The sequence below is a fragment of the Primulina huaijiensis genome, chromosome 15 (genome assembly GCF_012295235.1).
Source record: "Primulina huaijiensis isolate GDHJ02 chromosome 15, ASM1229523v2, whole genome shotgun sequence".
Taxonomy (NCBI): domain Eukaryota; kingdom Viridiplantae; phylum Streptophyta; class Magnoliopsida; order Lamiales; family Gesneriaceae; genus Primulina; species Primulina huaijiensis.
This window is the reverse complement of record NC_133320.1, coordinates 453,504-478,654: the sequence shown is the minus strand read 5'-3', so window position 1 is coordinate 478,654 and position 25,151 is coordinate 453,504. Positions and strand designations below refer to the sequence as shown.

The 25,151-nt window shown below is 35.6% G+C and overlaps 3 protein-coding genes across 5 annotated transcripts; 2 read left to right on the top strand and 1 right to left on the bottom strand.

The window, feature by feature from the left end:
* Window positions 1-1,677: 1,677 nt before the first annotated feature.
* LOC140959731 (26S proteasome regulatory subunit 6A homolog) lies at window positions 1,678-7,310 on the bottom strand. Its single transcript, XM_073417727.1, has 10 exons — window positions 7,124-7,310; window positions 6,857-6,973; window positions 5,580-5,687; window positions 4,933-5,124; window positions 4,643-4,834; window positions 3,881-3,999; window positions 3,626-3,713; window positions 3,184-3,303; window positions 2,908-3,048; window positions 1,678-2,135 (listed from the first exon to the last, which is right to left on the bottom strand). The coding sequence occupies exons 1-10, from the start codon at window positions 7,235-7,237 to the stop codon at window positions 2,058-2,060; spliced, it is 1,269 nt and encodes a 422-aa protein (XP_073273828.1). The 5' UTR covers window positions 7,238-7,310; the 3' UTR covers window positions 1,678-2,057.
* A 590-nt stretch (window positions 7,311-7,900) lies between these two features.
* LOC140959071 (methionine S-methyltransferase-like) lies at window positions 7,901-16,278 on the top strand. Its single transcript, XM_073416808.1, has 12 exons — window positions 7,901-8,136; window positions 8,899-9,092; window positions 9,253-9,459; window positions 9,564-9,659; window positions 10,125-10,313; window positions 10,384-10,572; window positions 10,683-10,919; window positions 12,252-12,386; window positions 12,998-13,318; window positions 13,425-13,604; window positions 14,184-15,149; window positions 15,803-16,278. The coding sequence occupies exons 1-12, from the start codon at window positions 7,923-7,925 to the stop codon at window positions 16,118-16,120; spliced, it is 3,246 nt and encodes a 1,081-aa protein (XP_073272909.1). The 5' UTR covers window positions 7,901-7,922; the 3' UTR covers window positions 16,121-16,278.
* Window positions 16,279-19,610: 3,332 nt separating this feature from the next.
* On the top strand, window positions 19,611-24,617 carry LOC140960539 (2-C-methyl-D-erythritol 4-phosphate cytidylyltransferase, chloroplastic-like). 3 transcript variants are annotated; one of them, XM_073418842.1, is made up of 11 exons: window positions 19,611-19,912; window positions 20,059-20,136; window positions 20,807-20,862; window positions 21,192-21,271; window positions 21,394-21,476; window positions 21,899-21,976; window positions 22,345-22,413; window positions 23,184-23,252; window positions 23,353-23,399; window positions 24,100-24,190; window positions 24,329-24,617. In XM_073418842.1, exons 1-11 carry the CDS (start codon window positions 19,700-19,702, stop codon window positions 24,383-24,385), a joined length of 921 nt encoding a protein of 306 aa, XP_073274943.1. In that variant the 5' UTR covers window positions 19,611-19,699; the 3' UTR covers window positions 24,386-24,617. The 3 variants fall into 3 exon arrangements, with proteins under 3 accessions (XP_073274943.1, XP_073274941.1, XP_073274944.1); XM_073418840.1 differs by having other exon boundaries at window positions 19,611-19,918; window positions 20,062-20,136; XM_073418843.1 differs by having other exon boundaries at window positions 19,618-19,912; window positions 20,062-20,136.
* Window positions 24,618-25,151: the final 534 nt, after the last annotated feature.

Genomic DNA, 25,151 nt, shown 5'->3' with positions numbered 1-25,151 from the left:
TCACGTTCCTGTACTTTTTTTTTTGATAATCCTAAACTATGGGGTGGGGAGGGCTCGAACTTGAGCCACTTACAGGGAGAAAGTGGGTGAGATCACTTAGGCCAAAGTCCGGTCTCACGTTCCTGTACATGTTTGCGCAGATATTTTACTTTTTTGCCTGTTTATTTCCTTTCCTAATTTTTCTATAGGAATGGTCGTGGAGATCATCCACCATCGCCTTTTTAGCTTCTCATTCAGGTAATAAATATATTTTTTTTCCCAAACTCATTTAATTATATTTCTTGTTTTAGTATTTTTACTTTGGAAATGTCTGATTGTTTGTATCAAAAAATCTATAACGACATTTCTTCAACAAATGATGAAAAAATAAAAATAAACATATATTTATTGTTCAATGGATGTATGATAATTAATTCGATCATGTGCCAGAAGGGCATCTGTATTCTCTACTTATTGTTGGTAAATGGATCTATGAGAGATGTGTGTGCTAAAATTCATTTGTTTCTGAAGTATACTTAATTTAATTTCGTATCGTTTTTAAAGTCAAAATTTGGAAGTTTGTAAACCACAGATTATTTCGTCCATCACAGATCCAACTATAACAAACAAGTGGTGTTGTTTCAACAAGTCTGTTGCTTAGGGACTGCGAAGCAATGAAATTTGCCAGGCTTAATAAAGCGGGGGCACACTCGCACTTCGCCTCCAGAGGTGTGCCTCGGAAAAGGAAATTATTTACTTAAGCTTGATTTCAAGTTCAACAAGTGTTTCTCTAATAGATAGAGCTTGAGCTCAAGAAGCTTGATTTTTAATCTCAAGTAGATTCTTGACCAAAAGATCTAGAGTGAGTATCTTGTGATTCAAGTTGATCCGATCTATATCTGAAGTAAAAATTAATAATTTTTATTAATTTTGACATAAAAAATAAATTTTTTATGGGTCAAGTATGAGACTCGTTTAACAAAATTAAATTTTGACATAAAAAATAATTTTTTTATGGGTCGAGTATGAGACTCGTTTAACAAAATTAGCCTGTAAAAAAATTTCATAAGAGTTTTTTTTAGAGATTTGTTAATTATTAACCTCGTACGAATTCTCAATAACATTTGTAATATGTATAACAAAAGTTGGGATTAGATGGTAAGTTTTATTAAATAAATTTGAAATTAATTACTTAATTTGGCTCGTCAAGTACTCGGAGCCTTAGACTCTTAGTAAGTGACAGTTAATAATATCGATCAGGTTGAAAATTAAATTTTAATCGTTCTGTCATATTGCTTCCTCCTCCGTCGCATCCCCGCCTCTCAGTAGCATCAAATTTTTTCGGGCTCAATTTGTAAACTTCTGACATAAAAGTATCCAACCTGGCTCCGAATGTCCAAGCTCATTACGAATGGGACTATATTATTTATGACTAATTTATTAATTATTATCTATAAATATATATTAAATTCAAAGAATTATTATTCAGTTCGGAACTCAATAAAACATAAATAAAACCGAATGACCTATCCATTTTGCCACCCATCAACTCCTTTAGAGTTATCATTATTGCGAACAGAACTCCCACAAGGCGTGATACATAACAGTGGTGGCTACACTGCATAACGCCTAGCATCCAAAGCTCACATCTAGGAATACAACTAACTCAACCTTGTATCCTAAAAAGATTCATATTCAAGCTTTCAATCGACTTCAGCCATCTCTATTAAATAGGAACTAGCCTTGTTGCACCACTATTTTGGATAATAAAGTAATATACCGTCTTGATGACTTGACCAGTTCATTATTTCTCACATTCTGCAAGAACATGAAACAACGCTTACGTGGACAAAGTAAGTTCATAAACAGAACAATATCCTGCTATTTTCATAGCACAGTTCCTCTACTTGAATGCTTGTTTTACATAAACTACTAGATTCAGACCATATTTCCCTGAATAGAGGGGAATACAAGGGGCAGCCTCGTCATAATTTAATCTTCAACTCCAAGGGGGCGTATTCGCGATTCCCCGAGTTTTTTATGCTCAAGAGTTCCACAGGGTTCAGAGCATTTGACACCTAGGCATAGTAATTTAAGCTGGCCTTTTTCTTTGCTTGAACTTGGATAATACCTTCATTAAAATCTTCGTGGTTTACCTGTTACATCAAGATCAGACATATATTTATGTATCATTAAATTATGCACAAAAAAAGAGAGATTTGAAATCATGAACATTAGGATGCAACTCGTACATTTTTGCTTCTCCAGACAAGTTTACAGAGATAAGCAAAGGCAACAGTCTTACATTCTCAAAGTTCAACAAAATTTTCAAGTGACACGGCAAAAGTTACAGGTTAAATTTGTGTAACCTTTTGAGTAGAATTGATTTCCAAAGTTTATATACACACTGAATTCCAATAAATCTCAAACAATATCACTATTTCCAAACTACAATACTCAAAACCAACAAAGACAATCTTGAATCAAGTTTGGGGCAGGGATTGAATACACTACACCCCTTATATGGGATATTTGAAGTAGACCCATTTAATTCAAATGTCAAAATCTTTGAACCTTCAAATGCCAAATTATTTCCACTTATACCAATTAATCACCAAATCACCATTGTTTTATTTGTTTATTAATTTTATTTAACATGGCATGACGTAAAATTCTAAGTTGGACATGCCCCAGCCCTGACCCTAGTACATTTTAGTCGCACCGCCACGGGAAAAACGCTAAACATATATTTCAATTGTTACGTATAAAACAGCACTGTTTCATTTAGATGCCCGTGTGTCTCAGTAGACATAAACGGGCACATGCATGAGTATGCTCATGTCGAGAGAGGTGTGTGTGTGTTGGTTTTTTTTTTTTTTTTTTTTGGGGGGGGGGGGGGGGGGGGGTGAAGGGGAGGGAAAGAGAGACCTCAGTGGCATCGCGGCGAAGGGCTAGCATGCCTGCTTCTACACAAACAGCTTTAAGTTGTGCACCATTGAAGTCATCAGTAGACCGAGCAAGCTCCTCAAAGTTTACATCTGGATGAACATTCATCTTCCTGGAGTGGATCTGTTATTAAAAAGATTTATAGTTTAGATGTTCCAACAGGGAACTCCTTTAAAATAAAACCTGCCATACTCACTTCAAAACCCAAAATTCTTTTAGGAAAACAATCATATATAGTTTCTCATTTAAAAGGTATACCTGCAAAATCCGAGCTCTGGCTTCCTCTGTAGGATGAGGAAACTCAATTTTACGATCTAGTCGACCAGACCGCATCAAGGCAGGGTCCAAGATATCAGCTCGGTTTGTCGCTGCTATGACCTAAACATGGTAATAAAATGTCGGAGCATAATAAGATAAAAAACTAGAAACAATACACGAGTTTCTGCACCAAAAGAAAACACATTTTACAGAGTTCAGATTCAAATATTGTAATGGTGGAATAAAATGTATCCAACCAAAGATCAAACTAATAGCACATACAAAGTCCATGAAATAAATCAAAGGCCGAAAGAACAGCACAAAGAAATTCCATCCCATCAATCAGAGGTGGGAAGATCAGAAGACAATTAAAAAGTTCCAACATGTAATGATCACTAAAGTACGCAACAAGAAGGAACAAATAAACAAGTAGGGAAAATACCTTTATCCGATCATCGCTGCTAAAACCGTCAAGCTGATTGAGCAGCTCTAACATAGTTCTCTGCACTTCTCGATCCCCACTAACTTCACTGCATAAGAAGAAAGCATCATTAATTATCAGCATAGACAAAGCACCGGAGCCCTCAACAGCCAGTCCTCAGGCTAGGAAGCGTCTCCAATTAAAGCCTCAAGAATCACAAAAATGAAGCAGGGGGACAGATGACAACCAGACAAACAATTAGAAAGTAAATGCCACCTATCAAAACGCTTTGTGCCAATAGCATCAATTTCATCAATAAAAATGATGCAAGGGGATTTCTCTTTGGCAAGTTGAAAAGCATCACGAACAAGTTTTGCTCCATCTCCAATGAACATCTAAAATCCACAGTAGAATCGATTATGGTGGATTCAAGTCATCAAAAGAAAATACTCTTTACTTAAAAGTGAGACATCGTTTGGCTATTTTAGAGCTTCAATTTAGGGTAGTGCCTACTCTGGTTAAATAAGAATCACGTGTCACAAGGACAGCATTTTATATACAGAAATTTCTTAGCAGATGATGCCAAACGAGCCATGTAATGAAATCATAAAAAGGATAAACACCACCAAAATGCATGTTACATGAAGTCTTCAAAACTGCATTAGAATGTGTAGCCGACTAAAAAGGAGGAACACTGAATAAACTAAATCATAGACTCACACACCAGCCTTAATTATGACAGTTTAAACATGAATCAACTAAAGTTGGACGAAGTTTGAAAACTCAAAAATTAAAATCTGCATCTGAAATTAGCAATTCATTCAGCTTTTATCAACTCCAATACAAAAGTCTCAACAATCCAATACTCCTTCAAATTCTGAATAACTCATTTACCATACTGACACTAAATGTATATGCAACAATGCAACTTCAAAACCCAAAAAAAAAGTAGAGATACCTAACAGGCATATTCAAGATTATGATTACTCTAACTCATCAGACAGTAAATCCTCCTCAAAAAATCTTGAATGTAGTTACCTGTACAAGCTGAGGGCCTGCTAGCTTCAGAAAAGTAGCATTTGTTTGGGCAGCACATGCACGAGCCATCAGAGTTTTTCCCGTTCCAGGAGGCCCATATAAAAGGACTCCTTTTGGCGGACGAACTCCTAGTTTCTGAAATCTCTCTTTGTGAGTCATGGGCAATACAATTGCCTCAACCAGTTCTTGAATCTGCAGCAATCATAAAGTATTCCCATTAAGGAATAGAAGCATTAGAAAAGATTTATGACAATGTGTCCATAACAATTGGTCTCAAAGGAATAACTTGCCTGTTTCTCCAGGCCTCCAATATCGTTGTAGTCTTCAGTTGGTTTCTCATCAACCTCCATGGCTTTGACACGAGAATCATACTCAGATGGCAGTGTATCCAAGATCAGGTAGCTGTCTTTGTTTACTCCAACCAGATCACCAGGCTTCAATTTGTCAGGATCAACAAGGCCTACTACAGGTAGGAAAATTGTCTGCATTTGACATAGTATATAGTAAAAATACCATCCATCAAGGAGGGCTGACAACTCAAAGTATGATCAATATAAAAAGGTTCACAAACATTATCATCTTCGGATTATTGATATCTGCAATGCAATTCTGTACGTAAGAGGTAAAGACACACTATCATTGTAATACTTGTACAGTTTCAGATTTTATTGCCAATTTCTATTTCGAGGACTGTATGGTTTCCGGAGAGAAAATCAGATATATGATCTTTTTTACTTCCAATATAAATGGGAACAACACTAACATACAAAGACAAAAAAAATACAAAACATCTACAATCTTGTGACCAGCTTTTCAGATAGAGAGAGAGAGAGAGGTCCGGACCAATGAACAAAAGAGAACCATGCACTAATCTAAGCACATTAAGGAAGAGGAAGAGAGAAAAAGGAAAAAAATGCATGGAGACATGCTATCAAACCTGGCGAGTGGATGTTTTTAGCACTACACATTTACCCTTTCTCTGTGAATCAAGATCAATATTTGCACCATCTTCTTCAGCCTCTTCCTCTGGGTTCATTTCCAGAATCTGACAAAAGTAGAGAATGGGAAAATATGATTCACAAATTCTGGAAAATCACATTACCTAAACATTCTCAAACTACCGGTCAAATGAGAGAAATTAACGAATACAAAATCAACCTCAAGGGAGAGCCTCTAAGAATCATTCATGATAGCAAGTTGCCTAGTCTAAGAGTTGATTGATACCAAAATTCAAAGCATTCTAAAATTCAAATACATATCCTCCCCAACACACACACAAACACACAGAGTAGGCATAGAAACGGACATGGGAACAGAAGGAATGAGGAGCAAACTGCTACAATTCTGGCTTCATTTTAATCAGTTTACATAAGAGGTAGAAAGAAAAATATAGAGCTCCAAATAGACTGACACAAAAGATTAATAGTTATCCCTTCTTTCCACAACCATAAAGTGATTGCTACTACTACCACCAACTTCCATTGGTTCATTTTTCCATAACTAAGTCAATTTTTAATCCAGTCCATATCTGTTGAAATTCATATTCCTTCAAAATCTCATACCTTCACTATGAAATTGCGAGAGAAAGAAACATAGTCTTAACATAATACACCAACTGGATGATGATGCCAGATAATGATTTTTTTCTCAGAATCCAACTAAATACATGTAACTAAGAAGGAATAGAGATTTCCAAATGAGGGAAAGAGTTAATAAGATGAGATCTTGGATCATCAACCAAAAAGAAATCGAAATATGTAGGGAGAAACTATGCCCTCTTAACACCAAACCCTTGCCCTCAAACTGTGAAAAATTTAAAAATAAAAAAAGAAAAAGAACGAGAAAGAAACAGTCTCTCATTGCAACCCGTTAACAGATTTAGTACAGCTCTCAGCACTGTCCGCAATTCACCTTATCGACATTATCGACACAACGGCAACACGTTGCTTCTACCACATGTGGTTCTGAACTTAGAGTTCCTTTTAACCCCCTGACTGAATTTTTCACGCCACCAGTCCATAGTTAGCAAATGACCAAGAACTGTAAAGAGCTAAAACTCAAGATGCCTGTTTTAAACAGTATTCTGTATTCATTTAATTCTGTTTCCTTCTCTCTGAAAGGTCAAAAAATAAAAACTTTTGAACAACACATTGATCAATGGCGCAAAATTATTCCAATTTCTAAAGTTACTACCGAGATGAACAGAAAAAATACCTCTACAATGTTGCCGACCAGATAAGGAAGCTGCTTATTCAGCTTAATTTTTTCTTGATTCTCCTTCGTCTTCTCCCTGAATGAATCTAACTCGAGATTCGTTCTCTGCAACTCTTCCTGTGAAAAAAAGAGAGAAATAATTCAACACCGTAGGACTAAAAAACGTACCACCGAAGATCAAAAATCAAATAATTTTATAATCAACGCAAAATTTTATCATCCATCACCATATTCAAATAAACGTAGAAAAAGTGACCAGAAGATGACCTTGAGGATTCGAATTTCGTTATCAAGAAGGCGAGATGCGCGAATGATATCTTCTGTGGTCATGGAAGAAAGCTGATCGTCCTCGAAATTGTCTTCTACCATCGGCGTCGCCATTTTCCGACCGTCACAGCGGGAGAGAGAGAGAGAGAGAGAGAGAGAGGTATGTTAGGGTTATGCGTAGAAGTGAAGAATTCTCTGCGAAAAGTGGTTTTAAGTCTATGGGCCTACAAGATGTCATGGGCTAGTGGTTCGATTCTGTTAATGGGCTTTGAAGTGAAGGATTCTCTTTTCGGGCTTAAATTTTAGGCCCAAATTTGGGCTACACAAATTTGTACTATATCCCGTCTTACATATACAGTAATTGTGATCCGAGTCCTAACACCAAAATATATTATGCAATTTTATTTATTAAAATTAAAATTAATATATATAGTATGGATTAAATCTTAGAATTTTAACCTATCCCGTCTTACATATACAGTAATTGTGTCAAATCCATGGATTATGTTTGTCAAGAAACTTGTCCTGTTTCCCGCATCACTTATTAGTAAGGCCACTCCCAATTTGCATGTTATATCAATTTTTGAAGAACATTTTGCGTGCTCGAAAATTTAATAGCTATTCAGAACATTTTTTTTTCAAAAATAAAAAATAAAAGAAGAAAACTCGTGCACTTAAAAATTATTATAAAATAGTTGTATGTATTCATATTTATTTATTTTAGGTAATAAAAAGGTTGAATAATAAATACTATAAATTGCGCTTGCTGAAGCTGCACTTCTGCCAACTCTGCGGAGCAATGGAGGAATTTCTGAAGCAGTGCGAACAGTCCGGTGATGGTGCATACGGTGCCCTCCGATCGCTCCTGGAGCGACTTGAGGATCCGATAACTCGCACGGATGCTCGGATTTTCCTTTCGGATATCCAGAAACGGTTTGCCGAGGAGGAGTCCGACCGCTGCCTTCTAACGTACCATTTCCAATTACGAGACATTTATCTTGAGCAATACGAAGGTAGACGCTTTGTATTGATACTTACATGTCTTTGTCGACGTATATATGGTTGTGAATTAATGACTTTATTTTAATTTTTTTGGTGATTTTGATTTGACGGGGAATTTGTTTGGGACACTTTTGTTTTTTCTGTACAATTCTTCTCCATGGGGTTGAGTCGTGGATGCATTTTTAGTTCCGCAGAATTTGGTTCAGTTATGCTTTGATTAATATGTCCACTGTAATACTCTAGCCGATGTGTTAAAACTTAAAATGCACGATGTTTGATTCGGACAAAAGAAAATATCAGACATGGTATATGTATCCAAAATAAGGAAATGCAAAGCATCAAGAGTTGAATTTTATTTTCATTTTGCGAGCTCAAACTCCTGCTATTGCAATGAGTTTGTTTTTGGTGTTTTATCACATGCAAGGAAACTTATATATTCTCTAATGATGCTAAATATCGAGTCAAAAGTACTGTTCGTAATTCTCCTGAGTTAGGAAATCAAACCCTACTTTCTGAATACCTCTGCATTCAACAACTTTAGGAACTTTCTGTTCCCAAAGATCAAATATGTCATCATTCCTAGGTTGCCAATTTCAGATTGCTCCACAAATATATCCTTGACTTCCTTGGTTGTCATGTTGTGGTCATGCTTCTTTATTTCCACAATTGATCAATGTAATTTCATTTGATATGATGGTTGTGGTTTTGAAACAGCTTTTTCTCCAACTTTTGGACTTAGTTACTGGATTGACATTTTCTGTCATCTGTTACAGGATTTCAGAAGAGGAAGAAACTTACCATGATGGTGATACCCAGTATATTTATACCAGAGGATTGGTCCTTTACATTCTATGAAGGACTAAACAGGCATCCGGACTCTATTTTCAAGGACAAGACTGTAACCGAGCTTGGTTGTGGAAATGGATGGATATCCATTGCTATTGCTGAAAAATGGTCACCCTTGAAGGTAATGATTCTTTAATGATACACTACCTATTTTTAGAATACCTCCATCTTTTCATATATTTTTCCTCTAATCATGGTACTATGGTTTTTATCAAATATATGCTGGATACTTGATAAGTATGGGAAGTGAGGTTCCTTAATTGGCTACAATGACATGGCAGGTATATGGACTAGATATAAATCCAAGAGCAGTAAAAATCTCATGGATAAATCTATATTTGAATTCTCTGGACGAGAATGGCCAACCTATTTATGATGGGGAGAAAAAAACTTTACTTGATCGAGTGGAATTTCATGAATCTGATCTGCTCTCCTATTGTAGAGATAATCATTTAGAACTTGACCGAATTGTTGGATGCATACCACAGGTATTTGATTTTGTGAAACCTTGCAAAGTTCATAGACTGATAAAAATTGCCATGGATGGACTCTTCACACATTCCCTAATTTTTAGCATTTGGAATTTTTGCAGATTCTAAACCCCAATCCGGATGCAATGTCCAAAATGATTACGGAGAATGCAAGCGAAGAATTCTTGCACTCTCTTAGCAACTATTGCGCCCTCCAGGTTGTCCCATGCTTCAACTTACTATTCTTATCCAGCTTTGTGGGTTTTAGACTCCAAACTAGAATCTAAATGCTCCACGCTATTATATGAACTTACCTTTTGATTATTTATATGATTATTTTTGGAAATGATTGGGAATCATGAATGCAGTCGGACTATGCTTTATTTCTGAAGTCCGAACTCTTATCTGAAATATATATTCAATTAAAGCTGCTGCCTTTTATTCTCTCTCAATTAGCTTAAACCATTTTTCTCCCTTTTAGGTCTAGTCCTATTAATTTAGGGAAACTACCATCATCTATGGAACAAACTAATTTCATGTTGTGGATGGTTTGATTTGATTTTTTTTAATATGATAACCTGTTAATCAACTGCTTCAAAATATTGTTTTATACTTACTTGCTCAACTGCGGAGCAAAAGAATCGCTGTCACTCGTTTAATGAGTCATAGTTTGTTCTGTTTAGGGCTTCGTGGAGGACCAATTTGGTTTGGGGCTCATTGCTAGGGCAGTTGAAGAAGGGATCTCTGTCATAAAACCTCATGGGATTATGATCTTTAATATGGGTGGCCGCCCAGGACAAGCTGTATGTAAACGCCTATTTGAGAGACGTGGTCTACGTGTTAACAAGCTTTGGCAAACGAAAGTTCTTCAGGTTTACAAAAATATTAAACCATCATTTATATTCATGAAAATGTATATTTTAATTGAATCTGTTGTTGCAGGCTGCTGACACAGATATTTCAGCATTAGTCGAAATCGAAAAGAATAGTCCACATCGTTTTGAGTTTTTCATGGGGCTCGTGGGAGACCAGCCGATTTGTGCTAGATCAGCATGGGCATATGCAAAATCTGGTGGTCGTATTTCTCATGCTTTATCAGTATATAGCTGCGAACTTCGTCAGCCTACTCAGGTATGGAATTAACTTCATGTCTATGTGTAATGATAGACCTATAATGTCATTGAATGATCATAATTTTTGTGACAAAAAAAGTAAAAGTTACCGATGAACTGCTCTGACAGGTTAAAACAATATTTGAGTTTCTCAGAAATGGTTTCGAGGATATAAGCAGCTCTTTAGATTTGTCCTTTGATGATGATTCTGTCGCGGATGAGAAGATTCCTTTTCTATCTTATCTCGCGAGTGTCTTAAAAGAGGTTTCTTTTTTCCCTTATGAACCACCAGCTGGAAGCAGAAGATTTCGTAGTCTCATTGCTGGTTTTATGAGAACATACCATCATATCCCCCTTACTGCAGATGTAAGGAAGACTGTGACTCTCAACTTTTGTAGATACTATTTTTCCTCTTTCAATACAATTTACCTGAACTGAGCAAGAATTTTGTGGTGCTTGCATTATATGTGCGTCTGTTATGTGTTTCTAAATGTAGTCGTATTTGCTTGTGTACTTGCAAGTGTGCCCACGTGTTCTAGATCATTTTTCTTTCTTTCTTTCTTTCTTTGTTTTTTTTTTTGTGAGGGAATGATTTGCCGGAGGTTGTGCAGCGGTTATACCAAGGAGGTCACACATGAATATCTTCCTAAAGATAAATTCAATGATCCTGAACTGCATCATTGAGCCTAACCTCTCTGGAAAATCAGATGTACTCTCCAAAATTTCCACATTGCAACTGCACCCAAAGAAATATCAAACTAAGATTAACAGGCCACGAAAATGCCCATCGATAAAAACATACCTCCCTGGCCAATGGGATTGGGGTTTGGGGAATGGTATTATCGACTTGAGATAAATGATGCTAATTCTAGCCCACTTTACCCGACCACATGCAGGCTAAAAATAGAAGGACAAAAGTTTCTTCTCAAAAAAAAAATAGAAGGATAAAAGTTTCTTCTCAAAAAAAAAAAATAGAAGGACAAAAGTAAAAACCAAAACGAATCTTTAGCACCCTAGAAGAGGGGTCAACTGCCAAAGTTTGAAATCTACCCACTGAGGGATGGAATTCTAACTCAAGTGGGCGAGGGTCCGTTGGTATCATTGTTTCAAAGTCAAAGTGATGTCGTTAATGTCCTTCATTTTTCGAGCCTCAGCATATCACTGGTGCACAAAGCAGTGTAATACAGGTCAAAAGAATAAACAACCTGCCACTAAAATGCTGGATATAATTTGCAGAAGGAAGCAAACAGGATGTGTGCCGCCCTAAAAAAATCATTGTAAAAAAAAGTACAGTGTTGGGAAAGAAAAATACATATCTTTTGTACACATTTGCCTGGCAGGTTTCGGTTGGTTACCAGGGGCAAGGTGGGAGGATTTAAGTGCTGAGTATTGTTTTCTTGACTGATGCAACTTCGATGCAAATTTTGAATTTTCACAGACCAGATAATAATTTTGCTCTTATCTGTATCTCATTACGATGACGAGCTTAGACTTGCTGTGCTGTGAAATATACATTGCAATATTGACTAAAGTTCATTATGGATTCATTGATTTTCACTAAGTGATCTTAAGTTGTTTTTAGGATGTTACATAGTTTATAAAGCTGATGCTTACTTTACTTATCTTTAAGAAATATAAAATAGGCAGATGTCATATCTAATTTGTCACTCTTTAAATTTTGTTATGACTATGAACTAGAACATTGTTGTGTTTCCTTCGAGGACAGTGGCAATTGAAAGTGCTCTACGTTTCTTATCGCCCCACCTCGCCATTGTTGATGAACAATTGTCCCGACATTTACCCAGGCCATGGTTAACATCCTTGAATATTGAGGTAAGGTGATGCCAGAAAAAAATTGTGTATTTTTTATATTAGCTTTTGCATGGCACTAGTTGTAATAGCTGCTGATTTTAGACTGCATTTAAACATGACATCTAAGAGAGCCGAAAGACTGAGGGCTATATGGACAAGTTTCGCCATGCTTTGAGATATGCAGGGGTAACAATCAGCATGATAACATCTAAGAGAATCTGGTTGAAAAGTATAAACTGTCTTTTATAATTTAAGAAATTGCATGACCACTCTCTCTCATGAGCAATGGTCATGAATTACAATTCATAGTCACGGGCAACTAAGGATCACTATTTTCTGGAGTTGGAAGTTATTCCTTCCATTTATGTTTAAATTGTGGACATTGGATTATAAATCGATACATAAATTATATGCACCAGAGTATCTAATTGAACCTCATAACCTTGAAATAATTTAACTTGTAGGGCAAATTATAACTCTGAGATTAACCATAATGCTGTTGGTGTGGTTCATTGTCATTCATATTTGACATTAGCATGTTCCGGAGGCTTTCATAAAATTTTCAACATTTTCATTTATTCTTGGAGTTGCTAGTGCAAGATTTCTCACACTATTTTGTGTTTTCTCTGTAGAATACAGAATCTGGAAGAAAATTAGAGGAAGTAATCACAGTCATTGAAGCACCACGCCAGTCAGATTTAATGGTAGAGCTGATAAAAAAACTGAAACCCGAGGTGGTTGTCACAGGGATGGCTCAATTTGAGTCGGTTACTAGTTCTGCATTCGAGCATCTTTTAGATACTACGAGAGAAATTGGATGTCGTTTGTTTTTAGATATATCTGACCATTTTGAGCTATCTAGCCTCCCGAATTCCAGTGGAGTCCTTAAATATCTTGCTGGAACTCCACTACCTTCACATGTGGCAATCATTTGTGGCTTGCTGAAAAATCAGGTACATACAAGTTTCTCAATGATGGTTTTTGCAAAATCTGTTTAAAAAGCTTTTCTACTTTTATCCACTAGTTGCAATTATTCTATTCGACTTTTTCCTTGTCCAGGTTTATTCAGATCTCGAGGTGGCATTTGTCATATCCGAGGAGGAAACAATTTTTAAAACACTATGCAAGACCGTGGAACTTTTACAGGGGAATACTGCAATAATTAGCCAGTACTACTATGGTTGTTTATTCCATGAGCTTCTAGCTTTTCAGCTTGCTGATAGACACCCACCTGCACAGGTTAGTCTACATCGAAGTTAGTCATAGACTCATAATGTATGTAAATTTTGCTTGTCTTCCATCTACTTTTCATCTGTTGGTCGAGTGGGATATTGCATTTTAAATAATAGTTATAAGTTATAACCACTTAGCAACCAGGCATTGTTTGTATATCTATTTTTCCTAGTTTTGTACCGCCAACTCTCTTTTTAATATTCTTATATCTTAGAATTGAATCTTTGAAGATTCCCTAGTCATGGTCCGTTAATTAAGTGTTAATCATATCTTGCGATGCTAGGACTCAGTAGATTTCTGAGTTCTGAATAACGGTGATCTTTGATCATACCCTGAGGCGTGAATCATGGCAGGTACGCTACCTGTGATACATGTAAATTAAACTGCACTCAAATTTCTCATAGACTAATGGACCCTAAGATTTTTTTTAATAAAGCTAATCAGCAGTTCTTTCTACTGTTGACCAAACACCATGAACGCTGATAAAATAAGTTGCTGTTTCCACTTGGAATGGATCTATTTTCACCGATGCTTTGTAGACTTAGATGGTTTCACAATATGCGTAATTCTTTCTCCAATTCCCAGAGAAATGGCGAGTTATCAAAAGCTTCTAAGGTCAATGGCTTTTCCAGTTCCACTATTTCAATACTTGATCATGCAGAGTTGGCAATAAACGAATCTGATGAATCTCTCCTGGTTCATATGGATGTCGATAAAATATTTCTGCCCATGACAACACCAGTTAAAGCTGCCATCTTTGAGAGTTTCGCAAGACAGAATATAGCAGAATCTGAAACTGATGTTACATGTGGCATTAAACAATTGATTTGCAGCAGTTACGGATTTTCGTCTGATAACCACACAGAATTCATTTATGCGGACAATCCCGTGGCACTTTTTGTTAGGTTGATGGTCTGTTGTGTTCAAGAAGGTGGAACATTGTGCTTTCCAACTGGATCCAATGGGAATTTCGTTTCTGCTGCAAAATTTTTAAAGGCAAGCATTGTAAACATTCCTACAAGTCCCAATTATGGGTTCAAATTGACAGAGAGAACTCTCACAGATACACTTGAGACTGCAAAGAAACCGTGGATATATATTTCCGGTCCAACCGTTAACCCTACTGGCTTGCTTTATGGTAACGACGAGATGCAAAAACTATTAGCCATCTGTGCTAATTTTGGAGCAAGGGTCATTCTAGATACATCGTTTTCAGGTGTGGAATTCAATTGTAAGGGTTTTGATGCCTGGAATTTGGGAGCTACCATGGAGAGACTTTCATCAACTAATCCAACATTTGGTGTCTTTCTACTTGGGGGATTATCTTATAAGATGCTTACAAGCGGACTTGAATTTGGATTTCTTCTTATAAACGAAACGTCCCTCAAGGATACACTCTATGGTTTTGCTGGATTAAGCAAACCTCACAGCACTATCAGATACACAGTTAAAAAATTACTTGATTTGACAGAAAAGAAGACGGTGGATCTTCTAAATGCTATTGCAGAGCAGAAACAACTTTTGGCAAGCCGATATAAACACTTGAAGCAGGTATGCTGTGCATTTATGAACTAAATTAATTCATGTTGAAAACTATCTGATTCCATAAAGGATCCCTTAACAATCTTACCTTGAATGTGTGGCTATAACCGTCTTTTCCTATAGTAGACACTCATTGTGCACTAACAAAAACTAGATGAATACATCTACTATCTTGTCATTAGGTTTCACATAGTTCTAGGCTCTAGCGACTACAATTGATATGTTGCTCTATAGTGGAGTTCTCTAACGCCGATTTTAAAGCATGAGCCAAAGGCAGGCAAGCAATGCTTAAAAATTACTGCCACAGATCGACAAACGGTAATCATTAGAAAACAAACTTCTAGTTAATGTGTATTCAAGACCGATTGATGGGTTCAAATTCAGGAGCTCTTGTTCTTATGTCATACTAAAATACGACTAGTTCCAAAAGTTGCAATTATTATGAAGCTGGCCGACAAGACAACATTAACCAGCCCTGTATCTCCTGCCTATTATGCGAATAATTTGCAATTAACTACCCCAATCCTGTCCCGTATTCTACTTAACATAGGAATAAAGATCACAGGTTCCCAAACCTCAAATCTATGTTGTTGACCATTTACCCTCCTCTACTTCCAAGTGAACCTTTCATGCTAATGTTATATATGATCAATATGTGACAGACTCTTGAAAGTTGCGGTTGGGAAGTTGTTGAAGCTCAAGCAGGTGTCTCTATTGTAGCAAAGCCATCTTTTTATCTTGGCAAGACTATCAAAATGCACAAAGATTCATCTGGTATTCAGGAAATTAAGCTTGACGACTCAAATATCAGGGAAGCCATGATCAAGGCCACCGGTCTATGCATCAACAGCGCTACTTGGACAGGAATTCCTGGTTACTGTCGCTTCACTTTCGGTCTGGAAGATGGTGATTTCAAACGTGCATTGGATGGCATTGCAAAGTTCAAAAGCTTGGTTGATAACCAAAACGTCGTTTTATAGTTCTTTCAACACATTGCTAATTTTTACGACTTAGGTGTTGTGAAGCCATTGTTCCTGTTGAGTTGAATTAGGATAAAATTAAAAGTGAAGCCATTGTTGCACAACTAATTTAATATATTTGTGTTTCATGTCCTTTTCTCGTATATTTTGTTTAACTGCACATACCAATCATGTGTGTATAAAACAGGAAATGAAACGCAATTCGGAACCAAACATTACTAGCGTTGCTATTTTTAATGGGCGAAAAACCATAGTCTACTATTTTCTTTTTAATTCTGGGATGAAAAATCTTTTTCATTTTAAAGTGTCACTTTGTACTTCAAAATAAATAAAAAAAATAGGTGACTTAATAGCTACTTTCAATGTAAAGATGGCATGAATTCCATGCAATTCTTGATTCAGGTTATATCCTAAAGCATTAACGAGTATGAAATTTAAGCGAACACAAAAAGGAAGTGCAATGCTCATTCAATCTTTTAAAGGCATATAATAGTAATTTTTCTACTTGTTTTTTTCCCCAAAACAATTTAATTAAAGAGCAAGAACCAATCTCATAAAAAAAAGGCGTCCTATGTTACCATGTATAAGTAAATTGTCATTGAGATTTTAAACAAAATTTACAAAGAAAAGTTTAATCAAACAATGAAACTAATACAAATTTTTATTTATGGACAATCAATTTATTTATTAATTTTTTGAAGTATGGAGAATCAAATTGATTGAACCAAAAAGATCATATAAATTTGGCGCCTGTGCTAACTTGATATATCATGATCACATATGAACCCCATCTAAGGAGTTTCAAGAGCAAAACGAGCACATATTGAGGGTCAACCTTGTGACTGCACACAAACTTGCACGTATATGTATAACTGGATACAACACTGTTAATTTGGTTATGAATTGAAACTTCATCTAATTGAAAGCAATAAACATGTCCGAGGATTACTTTTACTTAAACACTCGGAAATTGGGAACAGGCAAACACGATGACACCTCATTCTCACGGCCCCACATGCAGGTTCATCTGCTGATTAGCAATAAGTAGCGATAATCAATCACCATACAAAAAAGTCAAATATAAGTGTTAATCTTATAACTTGCATAAATCTGGGAAGAAAGCAAAAATAGTTGAATGCTGTAGAGCATTCTTATAGCAAAAGGCCTTCGAGTCACCACTTGGACTTAGGTTTCGTGGGACCAATTTCCTAGTAATACCAAAGTAGAAGTGTGTGCCACCTGCATCCCTCAATTAGAAAGTCAAGTAATTACGACGTGTAAGGAATTAAATGAATACTCTAACATGCACAACTTCAATTACTATTTGCGAGCAGATGTTCTCTCTCTTCACCTAAATACTGTAATAATTCTCATTGACTTCACCCTTAGGATACAAACTATTCACCTCGATCAGTTTATGACATAGGAATACTGTGAAACTGCTCAGAGAAGAAACCTTGAGTAAGTATCTCTCTCAGGGTGGTGACCATCCGGAGAATCTATACCCAAATATATTGGCAATATTTTGAATGTTTTCACTCTTCAGTAAATCTAAATATACATCACAAATCCAATGCAATCCTTCAAAGAGATGTTTTTATCTCATTTCAAATCTCCTGATATAATCATTAACTCAACTATTCATTGTTCCCCACAACACTGTCATTGTATTAACTTTAGACTCAATACACAAAATTTAAAATTATGAAGTGTCTCATACAAAGTTAACATAAATAAATCAATCCAACAAATTTCTACATGACAGTAAAATAGTCATATTCATAAAATAAAACCAAACATACATTATGTTCTCCAATGCAAGCACCCAAAAATCAATACCAAACATTACTATTTCTCTTTGGCACGTCTATGAGACTTCACGACATATCAACCCATATGCCTAGATGAAAACAAAATTATTTACTCGATTTCAATAACCGTTTCAAATGCTATTTTGATTAATTTGGTAACACCAGCAGAATGTTAAACATTTGTTTCTGCTCACAGTAACTCTCACAAACTGATTCGTCAAGGCAACCATATGAAATTTTCAAATTCCCAATACGTCTTGAATATTGGGGGTACTAAAAACAATTGACCAAACACATAACTGAAAAAAAATTAAAAAAATATTTGCGAAGTACAGTAAAGAGAAAGATGGTGCTTAAGTTGAATTGGACAATATCATGATCATGTTAAATAAAGCCACCAGTTAGATGGACCCATATGTGAGAAATCAAATAAAACTTCACATTTTTTTTGCTCGTGGAGTTCAAGAAAAACAATAGAACATCATATGAAATATCTATAAGAATACTGATATGATCTAGACACTATCCTTCTCTCTCTCGTTTTAGTACTAGAACAACTCGAACAAACATCCAAACTCAGCTCCTCAGCATCGAAGACGCACAAAATCTTATTACCAGTAAATGATGATGGTACATAAATTATCATCCCACAGCAACACTGAAGTTTTAGGCTTTTAGCTTTTGCAACACCACAAAGTACAGACATATCCACTGCCCACCCAAAAGGCACACCCACGTTCTTGTCATGAAACAACTTAGGTTGCAAACTAATAACAATAACGCCCGAGTAACTCCAAGTTCATGTCATAAAAAAAAAAAACTAAATTTCATGGGATGGAAAGACGAGCAGCAGTTAAAAACAATTTATCAGATTAAACACCAAGCAGTACATATACAATTGATTTTGTTTTAAAAATGCTATCCTAGACCGAGAACATTGAGTTATGAGCCCGACCTTATAAAATCAAGTCGCCGATTCAATAGAATTCAGTGAGAAGAAGAAGAAGAAGAAGAGGTGGTATGAGAATGAGATTTAGGAGCGTAGATCTTGTTATACGCGGTTTCTCCGACAAGATATATACCGAAGGCAACAAGTGCGATACCAAGGCCGGGGGTGGCGTGCCGCCACTGATTCGACAACATTGGGTGCTTCCGCCACTCGTCGCGCCGCTTGAAGAACTCTCCGGTGGATCCCAGCGGCTTCGCCATCGACAATGCTTCTTTTTTCCCTGGTGGTTTTATCCCGATGATCAGAAATGAAGCTTGGGTGAGCTGGGAATGGGATGGCTCTTGATTATGGGCTAAAATTGGGATTTGGTTATGTAATGGGGCTTCGTATCAATTTTTTAAAAGTAATTTTTTAATTTAATGTTTGGATAGAGAAATACTTTAACAAAAATAAAATTAAAATCCTGAAAATATGAATTTATTACTTCCATATCAGCTTTTTCTTAAGAATAAAAAACAATATATTTCACATTCATATAGAATAATACTTTTTCATCTCAATTCACAATTTTCTCAACATAAAAAAACTATATTGATAAATTGAATAAATATATATCAGTTAAATAAAAAATCGTCAATTTTGTGAGAGAGAACCTAGTTACACAACAATTAAACGAAAATTTAAAACAGAAAGGAAAACATTGACCAACAACCAAGGTTATTCTTCATATTCACCCCACAATCAAGTCAGACATGCTCGGCTGCTATATATTTATATATCCCTCAGACTGATCTGAGTATACTTGTGAAAAACAAAACGATGTCAACATATCAATTGGCTATTTCAATTTCTCCACTTTTCTTTAAAAATGATTCCCCAATTTCCATCAAATTTTTGCCATTTGTCTCCAATAATCCGACCCATTTCAAGAATTACTCGGTTTCTTCTTCCAGATATGCTAGCAAAGTTAAGTCTTTGAAGGGACACAGATTTTTCCATTCAAGAATCACTTGCTCTGCGGATGCTGCAAAGGTAGAGGTTAAAAACAGAAGTTGCATTATTATATTGAAGTTACGCAAATAATTTTTTTTTTTTTTGGAATTGTGTTTTGTGTGTTTTTAGATGGCTTGGAGTTCTTTGAAAAGTTGTAGTTTTCAAGTTTTTTGGCTGGTATTTAGCAGGGTTCTGAAGTGGTGGTGAAAGACAAAAGTGTATCTGTTGTCCTGCTTGCAGGAGGAAAGGGCAAAAGAATGGGTGTAAGTCATTAAGTCCTCCTTTTATATAATTGTCTGTACATGCTTGTTGGTTATAAAGAATTGGCATTATTTCGTGGTTGGGACGATGGTATCTTAAGTGAAACAAGATAGGAGTTTTTGAATAATCTTTTCAAGATTCGAAATTTCGTTGGGTAACCTTAGAATTCTACTTTTGAATGCTTTTACAATATCGTGAGCTTATGAAATATGTCGACCATGTCAAATTCTCTTCTTCTTTTTTTACCTAGGATCCTTGCTAAAGAGAGCAAGATCCAATAAGAAATGGAATGTAGAAGCTGAAGGCCTTCTGGTATTCTAACGTAGTGATTTAGAATAAAACGAGCATTCAAATTTGATAGAATGGATACGCCCAAATCCCTTTTTTAACAGGAAAGAAGCAGATAAATCCTGTCATTATAGCATGGTGAAGCATGAAAACCGGACTTGCCACAATATTTTGAGAAGGTGAACTGTGATAATAAGATGGAAAGATAGACTAGCTTGTTAAGTTGGCGATAGTTAAAATGAACTGAAATTTGAGAGTCATGAAAGTTTCTCTGGATTTTGTAATTCTTGTTTGTCATGCCCTTTTATGCTTTTACTATGTTATTCACTTTTATGGACTATATTTCAAGTACATGATAATATATGTAAGTGTATTTTGATGTAGGCAAGCATGCCAAAACAGTATCTTCCACTTCTGGGCCAACCGATTGCATTGTACAGGTGAGTGCGGTGACTCAATATTCTTGAACTCGGGACAGTTGTGACCAAGTTATATGACATTTTTCTTTTGATATAACTTTCTTTCGTTTCATTATTTTGAGGTTTTTTTTAAAGTGAACTAGGTAGTAGTTAAATTGTGAAATTTATCCATGTTGAAATCCTTGCTCCGGCTCTCTCGGATACTGATTCAGCAGAAATATGATTATGTCTAGGCTTATCATGATAAAAGCAGAATAAAAATGAGAACTTCAACTTAGGGATTGTAGTTTTTATCTTTCATTTATGATCTTTTTACTTCTTGAAATCACAAACTTGACATTTTCTTGCAGTTTCTATACTTTCTCAAAGATGCCTGAAGTGAAGGAAATTGTTGTTGTATGTGATCCTTCTTATCAAGATATTTTTGAAGGTCTGAAGTTACTCTGTATTAGCTGAAGTAATGCCAAACCAGAAATATTTATTGAAACATTACTGCAAAATACACACTTCTCAAAGATCGATCAAGCTTGTTTTCTCATTGTTTTTTTTTAGATGCCAAGGAGAACATCCAAGTGGACCTGAAATTCGCATTACCCGGAAAGGAGAGACAAGATTCTGTATATAGTGGATTAGAGGTGTATACACCTTTCCTGTTCTAATTTTCGTACTCGGATTGTGAAGGCCTTCCCTTTAGTTGTGTATTTTTTATTTTCCTTCAGCATCCTTTTATCTAAGAAAACTATAATCAAGCATGCAGACTATAATGTTCTAGATTTTACAAAAAACTAGAATACCCCGGCCGCCTTCAAGTAGGATTACTAATGGCTATCTCTTGGGAATTTGGAGACTTTTATTTTCACCAAACATGTAAAGGAACAATCTTGGAACGTTTTCTCTAGAAATAACTATCGTAATTGTTGCTTTTAACTTGAAATTCAGTCATTGAAAACTTATGGCGGCTAACATTTGTAGATAAGAGGATAAGACAACTGTTTTTCTATTGTGAATTATGTATACCTGATTGTAGTGTGAGATGAATGTGTTTTTTGATGTTCAGGCAATTGATTCAAATTCTGAGCTTGTCTGCATTCATGATTCTGCAAGGCCTCTTGTATTAACTGAAGATGTAACCCAGGTTGGTTTCTCAGTTGAATCGGTTTTTCTCTTGTCTATATCTTTCTTTTAACCGTTTCAGCTTCAGTTTTTCTCTTTCTCAAAAAATCCTATTAGTTGTCCATATTTATTTGAATTTACCACTCACATAGATTATTTAACCCTGTAATGAATTGAGACTGTACTTGTTTATGTTCAATTGGCAAAGGAATCAAGAAGCATATATAACTGCATCTTGAACAAGGGATGAACTTAAAAGAATTAGCATTTTATCTCAGCTATTAATTTTGTTTGTGATTGGAAATTATCTGATATATTGGTTTTTTACATAGAAACCAACTTTCTATGAAACCATTCTCCTAAACTCCTACTCTATTGGTTTTGTCATAGGTTCTTAAGGATGGTTGGCTTATCGGGGCAGCTGTATTAGGTGTTCCTGCGAAAGCTACAATTAAAGAGGTGGTTATTTCACATCTCCATCTGTAAAGCTCCGGCTATACAAGAAATAATTTTCTGGAGAAAAGATTAGTTTTACTTTTACATGTGAGGGCTGAACGCATTGTTTTATAATTGATTTCTCATATATTCTAACTTTTGGATTTAAATTCTGTTCTTATGACTGCCAATGTGGCTCAGAGCCTTTACATCCCATAAAATGAGATCTCTTTGATGATATACCTATGATTTTGATTAAAATTGTCTTCTAGTGCGCTTTTGATCAAGAGTTTGCTGATACTTCCTTTTTTTTTTTATATCAGTAATACTTTACAAGTTCATCCAGAATTCTGATCAAGTAACGATGATTATAATCTTAGCAGAACTAGAGTTCTTCTATACGTATATATGGTTTCAAATAAGTTATCATGTTCATGTGTGTGAACTAAAAAATGATTTTGTTGTGTTCAATACATACTGGATGAGAAAAGATTAAACATAGGCTCAAATACTGGATGAGAAAAGATTAAACATGGGCTTTGAGCCTGAATATAAGTTTTTTTGCATAATCACCACCACTCGGAGTTCAGAAAGATTGGAATTTGTGGCATTATCAGATCTCAAAGTAAAGTCATGATTCAGTTACAGTCCTTAAATATGGAACTCAAGGCAAAAATTAGTTTGAAGACTCGTGCAATTAGATAATAAGTTCTTTTTCCCTCTTTCTTATTCATGCATTGTGCACATTGTGTTAAAAAATAAATTTATGTGTCTTTGTGACTGCAATGCATCAGGCAAATAGTGAAGGTTTCGTGGTAAAAACTTTGGACAGAAAGACGCTTTGGGAAATGCAAACTCCCCAGGTTTTAGCATCAAAACTTCATTAGTGCATGTTCACAATGTTATTTATCGAACTTGTTGGGAGGCATTTTCTTACTATTGATGTCATCAACTGTTCGGCAGGTTGTCAAGCCTGAATTGCTCAAGAAAGGTTTTGAATTGGTTAATAGGTAATTATAAAATCTCGACAGCCAAAATAATAACTTCCATTTTTTTTATTATTCATTGCACATCAATTTGTTGGATAAATTGGAATGAATGTGTTCATAATGTTGAACAATAGAGTATGAAGGAAAATAGCTTCTAGTGTAGCCCATTTGTAGAGTTTTGCCTGTGGGTTTGAGGTGTGATATAATGATCTACGAGATGTTCACTGACAGAAAAAACCAAAAAACTAAGTTCTATGTGAGAAATGTTGTGTGAGAGAAAATTCTCATTGAACCTTTCTGATAAGGTGCCACATGCACGGGGACTATCTCTTGAACTCTTATGACTCTCTTATAGATTTTTGGTACCAATGGATCGATATCTTATCCGACAACGAGGACATGGAATAATGTACTGATGAGTATAAAGCCCGTCTCATAACGGTTTGCAAAGTAATTGCTAACCGAATCCATTGTGTAGAGTTTTGCATGTGAAAGCCATAGCTGGGCGTGGCGTCGATCAGAAAATCACAATTTTTCTACTATGAAAGCATTGCAGCTCATTTTAACCCAGCCTAAATGTTTAGCATACTTAAATATGGTAGCAGACGGATAATGGATGAAATAGATTAGTCTCTACTCTCTGGTGTAAAGAAAATGTTCACCTACCTATCTGCACTGGGAAGTCCCATGGAAAATTTTGAAGCCTTTTATGTTTCTACAGGGAAGGTCTTGAAGTCACCGACGATGTATCAATTGTAGAGTATCTTAAGCATCCGGTTTACATTACCAAAGGATGCTACACCAACATCAAGGTAAATAAATAAATTTACAGTCTTGTGAAATTGCTTGTTTCCTTTTGTCGACTCAGATGATGATGATGATAGTGACATTATATTTTACACAGCTTGATTTCGAAAAGAAAATAGTTCAATTAATATTTTGAATTGCAGGTTACAACCCCGGATGATCTATTACTTGCTGAGAGAATATTGAATCCTGATTCTTGAAATTCTACCATGGATTCCTCAACTTGGGTACAGGTAGCCTAAAGTTTTCGTATCCATTTGTCATCGAGGTCTGGCAAAACGTTAGCCAATTTTGAGTTTTACGTGTATTTCGATTTCGAATATTGTTACATCATAAGAAAGTGAATGAATGAAATTTAACAACTCTGTCGCTTCTACAATTATGTACAATTCTATTCAGTGACACGAGTTTAAATAATCTTTTCATACCGCACATATTGTCTGAATTCAAATTTTGACCATTATTTTACGAAAGCTTCTAATATCGGGAAGTGGGCATGTTTCATTAAAATTTCCAAAGAACTTGGATTAAGTTTGCACTGCTCAACATAACTAGTTGTATTGTTAATTTTGAGTGAGAACTTTAATTCACATCTGTGGGAACTCTACTTCTTATCTTTTGAGTAAATTCAAAATGTGTAACGAATATGGACTATTTCAATCTTGAGCGCAAACGGGGACTTTCTCTTAAGAGTTTCTCATATGCTTATACTCCTAACATCATCCACACCTCGTTTCTTTTGTCTCTCTTGTTCGTGCAAGTACAAATTGAGTTGTAATTTAATTTCTATGATTATGATTTCCTCTCTCTCTCACTTATCTTCTGCAAGCAACCAGCATCTTTAACTAAATTCAATAATATATTTGTATGCAATCATAGCATCATCATTAATTTTGTGCGTCCTTTACCTAAAATTTTGTATGCAATCATAGCATCATCATCAAAACGAACTACTTTCTAATATAT

What these genes read in the sequence shown, in the direction of transcription:
- LOC140959731 (XM_073417727.1), bottom strand. Translation starts at nt 7,237, where the DNA reads ATGGCGACGCCGATGGTAGAAGACAATTTCGAGGACGATCAGCTTTCT. An exon ending in ACGAAATTCGAATCCTCAAG is followed by an intron (nt 6,974 to 7,123) that starts GTCATCTTCTGG and finishes TTTTTTTCACAG; the next exon opens with GAAGAGTTGCAGAGAACGAA. An exon ending in CAGGCCCTCAGCTTGTACAG is followed by an intron (nt 4,000 to 4,642) that starts GTAACTACATTC and finishes TGTGGATTTTAG; the next exon opens with ATGTTCATTGGAGATGGAGC.
- LOC140959071 (XM_073416808.1), top strand. Translation starts at nt 7,923, where the DNA reads ATGGAGGAATTTCTGAAGCAGTGCGAACAGTCCGGTGATGGTGCATAC. An exon ending in GCAACTATTGCGCCCTCCAG is followed by an intron (nt 9,660 to 10,124) that starts GTTGTCCCATGC and finishes TGTTCTGTTTAG; the next exon opens with GGCTTCGTGGAGGACCAATT. An exon ending in ATATCCCCCTTACTGCAGAT is followed by an intron (nt 10,920 to 12,251) that starts GTAAGGAAGACT and finishes ACTATGAACTAG; the next exon opens with AACATTGTTGTGTTTCCTTC.
- LOC140960539 (XM_073418840.1), top strand. Translation starts at nt 19,700, where the DNA reads ATGTCAACATATCAATTGGCTATTTCAATTTCTCCACTTTTCTTTAAA. An exon ending in CTGTATATAGTGGATTAGAG is followed by an intron (nt 21,477 to 21,898) that starts GTGTATACACCT and finishes TTTGATGTTCAG; the next exon opens with GCAATTGATTCAAATTCTGA. An exon ending in CGAAAGCTACAATTAAAGAG is followed by an intron (nt 22,414 to 23,183) that starts GTGGTTATTTCA and finishes GCAATGCATCAG; the next exon opens with GCAAATAGTGAAGGTTTCGT.